Here is a 13,107-nt window from a genome sequence, read left to right as displayed (position 1 = left end):
GACCAAAGACTGTATTTGGCAAGAAGTGTAATAATCAAAGTCCTTTCTTTGTTAAATTTGAGAGGTGACATGCAATGTGTCGGACAATTTCTTATGTGGCTGCAACTTTTGCAAATTCTACCGGTTTCCATCGTTTGTAGCTAACGGGTTGCTAGTTTTAGCTTCAGGTTGAGTTGGACGAGAGAGTGGGGTCAAACTTCTTATTTGATTCTTAACAAATAACTGAATCAGCATATTATCTCAAGAGCCAAACTAGTCTTATAAATAACTTGTAGGGTCTTTGGTTTTTCAGTATTTTCAGTTTAATACTGAGCAATCCACCTGCATTGTCATTTTTGTGTCTTTTTTCCTTTATGCTGCAGTTTCATATCTAAAAACACCTAAGAGTAGGATGTAAAATTCCTCCTGCTCATCAGTGTCCTGGCAGAGTAACTCTCAGTGTCCACACCATGTAGCCTATCCATTACTTTATGGTTTCAGGGGTCATAAAACACAGTCTAGTGTTCCTCCCTGGTCTTTTGCCCTCCATGGTGTATAGTGCAGTCCTCTACCTCTTCATGATGAGAGAGGAGCCTGGTGAAAGAGTGCCAGCAAATTCAATCGTAGCACTCCCATCTATTTCTATCTCCCTGCGGTCTGGCTGCTGCTCAGGCTGACCCACAGCCTTTCTAATTTGGTGATGAGCTGTAAAGTGACCTGCCTGCCCCCACGGCCGGGCGGCTGGAGCGAGAGTGGGATTCCAGGGATTTCCTTACCAGGCAGACTCTCGGGTTGGATGGATGCTACTGTATACACACCCCAACCATGTCACACCCCCTCCAACCCCTCTCCTCCACAGACCCACAGGAAGGCCAAGGTACGAACTCTCAAGTGCACCCTGACATTGTCCCCTACGCCCTCTCTGCCCCTGGGTAAGATGAGATGCCAGGAATAATTAATGATGATGTAGGCAATGGTATCTGTCCTGACAGGGCAGCACACACTTTCTCCCACCTCCTGCAGAGGGGCACTGTCCTGCCACCTCCATTTGCACTAATTAGTTGTAACTCACCGCTGACTTACCCTTTTCATGCATGCCATTAAGTGCTTATGTATTTGATCCATCTCATTAGTGAATTTAATACACTAGTAGCCTAATCTTGCTCCACCCTCAATCTAAAATATTGTATAGTTTAACTGGGGTGCAGTATGGCTGGTAGTTTCACATGTAGGCTAGGGGCTACTGCACCTCTATAAATACCTAGCCTACTATGACTGGTTTGTGACCACCAAATAACTTTACCCAAATAAATTCTGATGCATAGACATATTTGTCTATTTGAATAAATACATTTTGTCTTTTGGGGCTATTGTTGCTTGGGAAAATAGTTTATTAAAGGTTCACCTGACTGTCATGTGCACACTTTGCACCCTCTCCCACTGAGCCACCTGTACTCCTTATTGTTTGGTTTCAGAGTGCAGGGGGACTGTCTGACTCTAATCCACAGCCACTGAAGAGGTTTAAAACACTCTGGTTTCATCTAATCTTCCAGCTCAGGCCTAGCCGAGCTTGAAACCCGCTTTCTCTATGATAGGAATGGACAAATAAAGGTCTCTCCCAGCACTCCCATGAAAGGGGTCTGTGTGCTCTGTGGATTAAGGCCCTGTGTTTTCTCTGTCTCTTTTTCTCAATTAGACTGAAAAGGCTGAAAAAAAAATAAAGACACTCCTGTTCATGCAGTATAGGTAAGGCTTTGCAAAATCCATTTTAGGTGGTAAAAATGTAGGTTGTGGACATGGTAAAAGCAAAATAGTCATATTAAAAAAAAAATGTTTTCCTAAATTCTTCAACCCACATAACAAACACTTCTGTTACCAGAAGTACTAGCAGTGTGAAACCGCTATAGGTGAGTCATTTAGAGTGGAACTAGTCATCTAAATACGCCCACAGTGTTATGATGGTCTTTAATTATTCGTTCTTTCTACATCTTTTTTTGATGACCAATTTTTATTTTATTTTGTCTTTACAAATAAATAGCTACTAACACGTTGTTACTCACGATTTGTAGGCCTACATATAATCTAGTTAGTATATGGATGTAGTGAATCCACTCACAGGCAGGCAGCAACATGAACAGAGAAACTGGAGGAACTGAGGGGAGAGAGAGTAGCTCTGAGTCTTTTATACAGGCGCTACCACGGGCAGCTCAGCGGGTGTAAACAGGGGTCCTTGGGACCTGGCGCAGGATTTGTATCCTCCTGTGCAGAGCAGAGCAGAGCAGCCTGAGCCTGAACGCACCGGCGTCTCTCTGAAATGGTATTTAATGAGTCCTTGTTAAAGCCAGCATGTCTGTAGTGACCTTACTTCACCCAGCGTTACAACATTAACGTGTTATCACGAAGCGTCCGTGTTGTTGCTGCTACGTTGCTGCTGCTAGCTGACTGCTGCTAACCTGCTGCTAGTAGTTCACTGACCACTGACATGAACACAGACACAGTCCCGTGGAGGGTGAAGCCACACCACACTCAGTTCTCCACTGTGGATGTTTAAGGACCCACTGTCGCTTATTTTGAACACTTTCCACTATCATTCATTTCCTTTGGAGTGTCGTGTTTGCGTGCACAGCACCGTTTTATTAGTTGGCTAAGGCAAATGAACCGAAGGATGGAGAGGCTACCTTGGCCATTGTCTGTCTGTCTGTCTGTCTGTGTCTAGAGCAGTATTGAGTAATGGTCTGACCATTACTAAGAAATACAACAGTAGAACAAACACTTAGGAAATCAATTTGACACTCTCTTTTTCTCTCAAATGAAACTGCATTACAGGTTTTATGTGCTTGTCTATGAGCAGTTTGTTAACATTAATTTTCATTAATTAAAAACATAGAAACTAACAGAACAGTGTTACAGCAGCATACAGAAAAACAAAAGAGAGGGAGTCTGTTCAGTTTTTGCTAATGTTCAGACCATCTCTCACACATGGTATATTCAAAATCTATCTGCAGATTTTCACTGATGTTCTTGTCAGGTGGACTTTCAAAGTCATAATAAAAGATTCAGCTTGTGTTGGAGGGAGCTGATGGTGGTTTTGGGGTCATGCTGGTGTTGCAGTAGTCAGTACCTCTTTTCACTGTCAGTGTCCTCACTGACCACATGGTGTTGCAGTGACACAGGAATCTGTATTTGCTGTCAGTCAGTTGTTTGGATCGGCCTCTAGATGTTCAGGTTAGAACAGAGAATCTATCAGAAATACCGTCACATGATCTTTATTTGCTTTATGGGACATAATGATTCATTTACGGCCTATCCATTCATTGAGGGTCTGACTGTTTTTCAATTCGAGAGGTGTCCACACTAATGCAAATGTGGTTTAATAACTGGCTGTGACAGTGTGTGGATGATATTGTTTTCACCTGTGTGTGAGTGTGAGTCATAATGGCAAAATGTGGTCCTGGAGACAGCTGCAGGAGCAGGAACTACGACAGTGGTCGAGTCCTTTATCAGGTGATTCTGTCACAGCAAGAGCTGTTAGATATGCAATCATGAGGTTTAACACGAGTGTATTGACATCAAACCGTGGTGATTGATATTGTAATAATGTAATAAGAGACTACTCAGTACTGAGTCAGAACATTGCAAAATTATTCTCTAGTTCATATTTGCAAACAGTCGTACCGATGTTTACAGTGAGACAGAAATGGAAATTTTGAGCTCATGTACAGTAAAATGTGTCGAAGCATTTACTGAATTACTCAACATTGGACAAAAACATTGTTAACTATTAAAATAATTGTTTAATTTCTGCTTTTCACATATTTTATTAGGATCATATTAAAACAGGATCATGCAGACATGATGAGTCGTATTCTATGAATGCTTTTAGGTTTCAGGTTTATTTATTTAGCACACATTTATATTCAATGGTGCAAGGAGGGAACAAAGCCGATTGGCTTGTACATAAGTTCCACCCCTGTCACAAATTACAACAAGACCAATTTCTATGGCTAACAAATAAACATAGAGAGAAAAAAGCTCTATAGGACATATTAAACTGATGGTGTGATGTGTGGGTGAAGGGTGAATATAGAGTAAGATTATTACTATAGTACGGTGAGAATGTACATTATGAGTGAAGGTAAAGACATTTTGAAAAGTGACAGGGAGATTTTGAAACGGACCATGGAGCTCCACTACATCATCGCATGACTTATATTTACACTGGTATTGGTTTTGATCAGCTGGACTTAGAAGGAAAGTTCAGTCTGATCTCTGGAAGCTGTTCTCATGTAGAAATACTTAGCTCTGTGTCAACTGCTTCCTGTTCATTACCTGGTCTTCAAGCTGTCACTCATCACGCTCCTGACGCTGACTGACAGCTTTAACACCGGGGCCTCTGCTGTTTGACAAAGTGTAACCTGCATGTTGTTGTCGCCTTTGTTCCGTATCAACCGTTGCATCGTGTCTTTTTTGGGGATTACAGCAACATGTTCTTGTTTCCGTGTCTCGGCCCAAAATCCCCACAGACCCGAAAAGCCATCGCGCTCGCTCGGGAGTGTGTGTGTGTGTGTGTGGAGATGTATGATGACACTCGAGCTGTCGACCCTCTTGTGTTCCTTTATCCTCTAGTGTCCAGGCAAATGACCTCACGGAGGAAATGGGTGATAGTGCAAACAGATAAGGCTCCTGGTACCTGTTGACCACAGTCAGGACCTCCTAAACCCGGACCCCCGACACAGTGCTCCATCAGTGCCTGCCTCAGTGACACCCACAAGGCATTGAGCTCTTATCTGCACTGGCCCCTGCTTAGCATTCACGCTATTCACGCGAACAATGCTACCTCTTCCCGCACATTGGGCCTGTGACTGACAGTGGGTGTTGGTGCACTTGTGTCTGACTTCAGCCTCTATCTGACACTGAACTGTTTATCCAGTCCAGATACTACCCCCCCGCCCCACCCCCACCCTCCTCTTCCAAGACACAATAAAGGGCGTGTGTCTTCCTCGCCACTTCCCATGTTGTTTGTCTAACTGCACTTTTATAATAGACCTCGCTCTCCGTTTGCCACGTCGGTTTCCTCCTCAGAAGGATCTGTATTATTTGGTGGGCAGAAAAGGGGGCTGACTAATGGTTGCAGAGCCAGCTCACCCACCCACCCTCCCAGCAGCCGGCGAGGTGGAAGTGCCTCCTTGGCGAGACGCTGAAAAGCAGGGAAACAGCAGATAAGGCCGCGCTGCCTGTGATACACAGCACAATGACTAAATAGCCGAGGTATGATGTGTCAGAAATAGACGGGATTAGGAGTATTTTTCTCACAGAGTAAAAAAAAAATAGCTGCCAGAGATGTGACAGAAAAGAAATAGTCTTAGTTTAATAGGAGATGAAGTTGGCCTTTCACTGAAAGAGCTATCTAGAATGCAGCTCTTGAGCTATGTGTAATCTACTTTGAGTTTTCATCACGCAGCTCAGATCTCATATTTGACGAGGCGGGTATCGGCCCAGGATCTTGGGATCCCATGCCTCCATAATGGCTCCTGTGAAGCTGGGAGGTGGGAGGGTGGTGGTGGTGGGGGGAGGGGGGGGCATTATATTATAGCTTCTATAATAAACCCTGTGATCAGTATATCCCTCCCTCCCTGCATGCTCTTATTTATGAATGGCAGAATTTGACAAGAGGGGGGGGCAACTCAAGTGGGTAGCTGCTGATCACATGATACCAAAGAGGTAAGCGAGGAATGTGGATGGACCCCCCCCCTCCCCAACTCCCTCCTCTTCACGTCTACTAAAAAAAAAAAACTTTGATGCCCATATCATAACCAGTACCCCGTCTGTCCACTCAGTCATATGTGCAGCGATGCCGAGGAGGGGAGCGGGTGCTGCAGTTGAAGGGATGGGGGGGGTGAGGTGGGTCCGAGTTGGGGTGGGGTGGGGGGGCACACACAGATAGTGGCTGCGTTTGATCTGAAGGTCGCCAGCCCCTTGCTGGTGCTGAGAGATCCTTGGCGGACGAGGCTGGCTCTTATTTAATAACATGAAGGGGAAGCGGACCTTTCTCTCATAATTAGGCCTAATTACCCAGTAGGTGTGGACAGACGTCCCCAAGAAGAGACAAACTGCCTTTATCCACGGACTTAGAGTCAGATTACCCCGAGCTGTCTTATCTGTTGCGGGGCCAGCAGGAGCCTCAGTCCTCCTCCTCCTGCCTCTTCCCATTGGCTCCCGTACCCCGGCCTCAGGTATATTAATCAGTCAGTGTGATTTATTACGGCCCATCCATGACACACAGGTTTAATCAGGCCTAGCTTGTTACCCCTCTCACCCCCCCACGCTTTAATATCTGAGATTTTCCCCCCGTGAACATGTTTAATAAGAAAGTTCACCGACCTAACGGGTCTGTTGTTGCTCCGTCCGCTTAATGAAATCCTTTTAGCTTCATTGAACCGCCACGCGCTGAGAGTTTGTGGAGATCCAGCAGACACAACAGGATAAGTTTGGCCAGAGGTTCACAGCTTCATCGTCACACTGCTGCCTCCTCAGCGTCTTTACACTCTACTAGAGATGTGTTTTCATTCTGAAAACAACGCACAAGCTTGACAATCCACTGCTGTGATTGTTTGCCGGGGGGGCGCCTGTCTCTGTAAGCGCAGAGAAGAATTTAAGGGTCTCTCTCTGCCAGGGGGTTTGAGTGACATCCTGCCACCGTTGCTGTTTGTTTACAGTATCTGTCTCTCCTTTCCTGAGCCGCCTGCATGTTTGTATTTGGGTTTGTGGGTGACTCACTTGTAGACACCACAACAGAGCCATTGTTGGGGAGGGGAGGGGAGAGGAGGGGGGCTGGAAATTCTGACGCCTTGAAAACAGAAGGGAACATTTGGCTGAGGAAGTAGCAGCAGGGGAAAGTGGTTATTACACTCATCTTGGTTTCTCAGACTTGCAGTCCTTGTAAAGTGACATCTCTGTCCCCTGCTATTGTCCTTTAGTTGACAGCGAGCTGGATTAGCAGTGAGAAGTTTTACAGCCGCCTACAGTCAGTGCCAGCGCTGCTGCGTCTGTGACTCACACCGCTCCATACGGGCCCACTGCTAAAGGACAATGAGGAGCGCTTAATCCACCTGTTATCAGGCTGAGCTTCCCCCTGTCACACTACAACACAGGCCCAGGACTGTGGCTCAGGAATGCAGTCTCACCCAGCTGTTCACATGAGCAGCGGCTTAACGCATAGACCCTCACAAAACCACTGTTGACGGTGCTTGCCATTTTCTTCATACCACGCTAAAACAAGTTTGTACAGTTGTCGGTTGAATGGTTTCTGGCTGGCTTGGTTCAGACATACAGCATGTGTCATATTTAATGGTCAATGTCAAGACCTTTCAAATTATGAACCAAATATTGTTTTTTTATTATATATTTTGCATATTTTGGAATGTTCTTAGGAAATCTTTTTGTAGCGAACATGCAAATAATGCTCCATAATAATGCTCTTCTGGCCTACGGTGTGTCTCCATCAGTGATGGAAATAGCAGCCTAATGAATAAACGGCGTCACTCACGGCACTACTTTTTTTTTTAAGTGTATTTTTTGGGCTTTTTCGTGTTTAATGGTCGAGAGAGAGACAGGAGGGGAAATGTTTTTCTGGGACTAACCAACTTCAGTATTCCTCCGCACAGGCAGGCTCGAATACTGAGTGAGTTAGTTAATCCCAGATTTCTGAACATATAATGTTAACATATAACAAATATTGACATATTTGAGCATTATATAGAAAAGTAACGCAATATTTACTTTTCCTGGTAATTAGTTACTTTTGAATTGTAGTAACTCATTACTTACTCATTTACTTTTGGGGGAAAGTACCAAGTAACTATGACTAATCACTTTTTTTTTTTTTTAAGCTCAGTGTGCAGAGCAGGCGCCCCAAATGCAGAGGCTATAGTCTTCGGATCGAATCCTGACTCCGGTGGCCCTTTGCTGCATGTCATTCCCCCTCTCTCTGCCTCCCCATCCCCTGTCACTCTTGATTCTACTATCAATAGCAAAAAAAGCCCCCAAAAATAAACTTTGCCCTACACTGGTCTCCATACACTGGTATAAAAGTTGTAGTGAAGCTGACAGGTTGACTCTGTCCTGTTCAGTCCCTCTGACTGCAGCGTGGTGTCCTTCATTATGCGGCTGGTCGGGGGTCCGCCTCTCCGCTCCACAGGTTCACATGGACAATTTAACCACTAACCTTGTGAAATGAGCTGCTCCTGAATGCCTCGCGCTCCGGTTTCAGCCTCCTCTGATTGCAGGGATCAAGGGTTATGATAAGTAAAAGTAGAAGAGGGGGTGACTGTGAGTAGGAGGGGGGGGGTCCTGCTTATTAACCACCAGTCCATCACCTATACAGTAGATATCATTCTGTGGCGTGTGGAGCCCTCTGTCAGTCTTGAACATGCTGAACACGCCGGATGCATTTCCTCCTTTCTCCTAAAAAACATGTGCCAAGCTGTTTGTTTTTTCGCGGTCGACAATTCTGCATCGTTTACTCGTCAGCAGTCATCGTCCTGCCTTCGCACATTACTCTGCGTGTTACCGCGGCGATCAGCAGAACGGCAAATAAGAGGTAGCAGGAATGTGCATCGCCTGCTTTGAGCTAACATCGGCATCATGCAGCTCGCATATTTACAGTGGCAGAGGACGAGGATGGTTTGAGACTGAAATGATCTCCATGTTGTTTGGCGGGTGTGTGTGTGTGGTGGGACTACAGAGAAGTGGTGGGGGGCTACTAGGAGTCTCCACAGAGGACCTGTAGATAGAACCAGCAGATAGGACCTTAGACTTGTTTTCTACTTTACTTTTCCAAAGTCATATTTAGGATTGGCGAACATGTTATTGCAGATAACTGAGCAGAACAACAATTTCAGGGTGGCAAGAGAGGAATTACCAGCCTCGGGGTGTGAGTCAGTGAAACCAGCAACGCTTTATATTTACATTTTAGCTTAATTGTTCACTTAATTTTGTGGTGGTTGCTGCTTTCAAAGTCATTTTCCATCCACAGTCTCACAAAGGTAGATAGAATGTGTCATCATGGATTTTCTCTTTTCTATATTGTCTAATTTAAAGGTACTGAATGTTGATCAAACCGTCAGTGGCATGGAGCCAGGTAAAGCAGTATAGAAAGTGGATGACAAGGTGGATATTAGCCGTCTAAATCCAGACACTCACACATGTGATTATACTGCAATTTATTGTTGACACATTGTTTCCTCGTAGCATACCTGTGGTTGGTTGGGTTTCCTCCGCTGCCCGGCCTACAAATGACATGAAAGCCCAGGCTCTTACCTCTGCCTGTGGGACAACGGCTGTTGATCACAAGAGGAGTGAGGTGCTCGAGTCTCTCTCTGTTTACTGTAATTATGCTGTCAGAGGCTGTGATTTATGACGTATTGAGTAAGAGAGGTGCTATCATGTAGACTAGGAAGAGGCGGAGAGAGAGAGAGGAAGACAGAGAAACGAGAGAGAAAGAGCCACAGGGTTTGTAGCCACTGACAATAGAGAAAACAGAGACGGTGCATTAAACACAACTTGTCTGCTTCCAGGTGAAGTGGGGCTGCTCTCTGACTTGACTGTGCAAAAACAGAATGAGATAATTTATGCAGATATTGATTGTTAAAGGGATAGTTCAACATTTTGGCAAATTGGCCCATTGCCATAATCCTTATAGTCATAGCAGTAGGTTCGTTACCTTTAATTGTTGGTGCAAGCTATTTTTAGAATGGCAGAGCAGAGCCGCGAGCTGCTCAGAGCTACGTTACGGAGGCTAATGGGATTGGTTTCCCTCAAATGCAGAGACTGCTTGCCGAGAAACTGCATCCGGCGGGATGGCGCATCAGCGATTTTGCATGAATTTACCTTGAAAACAACTCTGTCTCGTAACGTTGTGTTATTATCTCATAGCGTGGTGAATGTGCAGGTCACAACTTGTCCACCAGAGCGTTTTGGAGTTGTTGGATTGTGTATTTGATGAGTTTGATGAGGGAAACCAAGAAATCCCATTAGCCTCCGTAGCGTAGCTCTGAGCAGCTCACAGCTCTGCTCCGCCATTCTAGAAATAGCTTGCACCGACAATTAAAGGTAACAGACCTACTGCTATGACTATAGGGATTATGGCAATGGGTCAATTTGCCAAAATGTTGAACTATCCCTTTAAGTTTACACCTCACTCATTGTGTTGCATCTCCCCTGAAAGAGCCACATGAAGCAGAATGTGATGGAGCAGATATCTCTCCTGCAGGAGCAGCACAGTCATGGAGAAGTGACTCATACTGTATCTCCTCTCTGTTGTTGTCGTCTGTTCCAGTGGCTGTAATGAGGCTCGTTTGGGACCCCCTTCCATCCTTACACTGATTGCTGGACCCAGGGATGTCTCGTCCTGCTCCATCCCCCATCTACACCCTGAGGGGGGCTGGTGGGCCCCTCAATACCCTCCACTTTAGCTGCCACGGAGAGGACCCTCCCCTCCTGTTTTCTGGGTGAGTTATTTATCTGAACTCATATGAGACTTCATCTTCCTCCGACAGTGACGGTACCGGTCCATTAACACGCATCACCAGACTGTTGAACAGTTTTTCATCACAACATTCAACTCTGCACTAAAAAGCAACAAACAAACGGTAACATCTAACAGCCAGTGTGGCTGTGTCTGTGTTTATGCTGCCATACAGTCAGTCAGTGCACTTTTTATTATGTATTTACTTTACATAAGATAGTGTGTGGATGTGTGTCCAGTGGGTGAATGTTGTGTGTGTGTGTGTGTGTGTGTGTGTGTGTGGGTGCCACTGTGTCTCTCTTACTGTTGGATTACCTAATTTTCTTTTTTGCTTTATAGCTGAGCCCCCCCCCCTTTTTTAACTGAGTATATATTTTGTGGTATGTACACAACAATAACAATAAAGAAACACTGAAACTTTCTTTCTTTGTCACAATTACATTAGCACACTTTTAGTAGGGGTGTTTTTTCTGGGACTAACCAACTCACTCAGTATTCCTCCGCACAGACGAGCCTGCCATGTGGAGGAATACTGAGTGAGTTGGTTAATCCCAGATTTACGAACATATAATGTTAACATATAACAAATTTTGACATATTTGAGCATTATATAGAAAAGTAACGCAATAGTTACTTTTCCTGGTAATTAGTTACTTTTTTTTTAAGCTCAGTGTGTATGGCGCCCCAAATGCAGAGGCTATATTTTTTTTTTTTGGCTTTTTGCCTTTATTCGATAGTCCATAGTAGAGATAGACAGGAAAGGGGGAGGCAGAGAAAGGGGGAATGACATGCAGGAAAGGTCTGCCCGACACGGGATTCGATCCGGGGACGCCTGCGGTGAGACGCTCTACCCACTGCGCCACGCACCGCCCCTACATTAGCACACTTTACTGTTCAAGTGCTTTATCAAGTCATCATCCAGGACACATACTTGTACACAGGCTGATTAGTCATCAGCATTCACCTCAGGTGATGTGTTTGAGTGTTTGAACGAGGCAACATGAGCTATTTTAAATGTCCACACATCAAAGGTTGTGTTGATTGACACACTGTTTTTACTGTATAAATTTAAACAGCTATCAGAAATCATCCTGTTGTGTTTTGCAGGTCAGGGAAGGGTGCCATCCACATCTGGAACCTGAACAGCAGGAGAGCTGAGAAGATCGTGGAAGGTCATTCTGGTAACTCGGTGATCTGGCTCAGCACACTGCAGTCCAGAGATGCCCTCATCAGGTCAGGATAACTCACGTTTTGTTCTTAAAGCTTCTCACTACTCACACTGGTGTATAAAAACTCCTGTTTCTTTCTTTCTCGGTGGAGCAGTCAGGGACGGGACATGCAGGTCTGTCAGTGGGACCTGAGAGAAGGTCGTAGCGAGGCGGTGGACTCGGTGTGGACCGGCAGCGTTGGATTCTGTCAGTGTTCCCTGCTGGAGACGAGGCCTGGAGACTACCTACTGGCTTTTGCCGGGCAACAGACAGAGGAGGTGAGACATAGTGTGTGTGTGTGTGTGTGTGTGTGGGTATGGGTCGTCAAGCCCATTTATATTGAAATAGTGACATTTTTTGTACGGCTGCCTCCCAGATTAATGCAGGCAAAAATGCATTAAATTATCGTATTCTTCATGTATTTAATGCATGTACTTCTGGGAAAATGTTGCATTTCAAACTCTTGTTAACACTGGATTTTAAACTTTATATGTTTATGGAATATTTTCAACTCAAATGTGGTGAAATATGCAGCAGGAGCAAACATCTGAATGAAATGCTGGCAGGAGGTTGCTTTAACAGCTTTAACAGTCTCACTTGAATATAAAAAATTCCAAACTGAACATGACCAGACTTGCTGTTCGCAGTTTACAGGTTTGACTTTAAACGCTCAACATCTATCGGTAAACTTTGGGCTTCAAAGTCAACTTTATTGTCAATAGAAAAGAATAAAACAGATGGAACTAAGTAAAATGTTGGGTAATTAAGTAAAAAAAGAAAAAGAAAAAACTCAACACAGACAAATGGTCAATGGTTGTGTGAGTCTATCGAGTGTGTTTGTTTAAATCCCACATAAAGACATATTCCTTTATCCTGTCATCTTTTTCCACACGGATGTTTAGCGTGTGATCTGATCCATGTGTGTATGTGAAATGGTTTGAAGTCAATCAGGTGTCCGAGACAATATTTTTAGCCAGTGGTCAGTGAACGTGTCGTGAGTGGACATGTGAGCACCTAGTTTGCAGCCAGGAGCTGTCACACAGAATCTAAACAGCATCGTTAACAAACCTGCCATGTCATGAGTCAGCGTGCTCGTTGATAGGGACTTAATACCAGGGCACCAGCTAAATGTTAGTTCATTCTGGCTGTGGCTGGTAACATCACACATCAGTGAATGCTTTTGTCCAGAGCAGCTGATGTGTCTGTGTAGGTGAGGAGAGACAAGTGGAGTTGTGTTTGTTTTCCGAAGCAACAAAGATGTTGCAGCTTGTAAAACTCCTCTAATTTATGACCAGTGTTGGGCACATTACCCGTTACTTTCCCCCAAAAGTAACTGAGTTATTACATTATAAAAGGAACTAATTATGGAAAAGTAACTATTGCATTACTTTTTAT

The 13,107-nt window shown here is 44.6% G+C and overlaps 1 protein-coding gene across 1 annotated transcript in view; it reads left to right on the top strand.

Moving 5' to 3' along the window:
• Positions 1 to 2,187: 2,187 nt before the first annotated feature.
• gnb1l (guanine nucleotide binding protein (G protein), beta polypeptide 1-like) overlaps positions 2,188 to 13,107 on the top strand; it is a 28,459-nt gene continuing 17,539 nt past the window's right edge. The window contains exons 1-4 of the mRNA XM_085787800.1: positions 2,188 to 2,296; positions 10,316 to 10,487; positions 11,612 to 11,737; positions 11,828 to 11,990. Coding sequence (XP_085643926.1) covers positions 10,378 to 10,487; positions 11,612 to 11,737; positions 11,828 to 11,990 — 399 coding nt within the window. The 5' untranslated portion in view covers positions 2,188 to 2,296; positions 10,316 to 10,377. The remainder of the gene's footprint in view (positions 2,297 to 10,315; positions 10,488 to 11,611; positions 11,738 to 11,827; positions 11,991 to 13,107) is intronic.

The sequence above is a fragment of the Trachurus japonicus genome, chromosome 9 (genome assembly GCF_045865225.1).
Source record: "Trachurus japonicus isolate A0001 chromosome 9, Traja_1.0".
Classification (NCBI taxonomy): Eukaryota; Metazoa; Chordata; class Actinopteri; order Carangiformes; family Carangidae; genus Trachurus; species Trachurus japonicus.
Note: the sequence above shows the minus strand (reverse complement) of the source record. Positions and strands in the feature narration are given on the sequence as shown.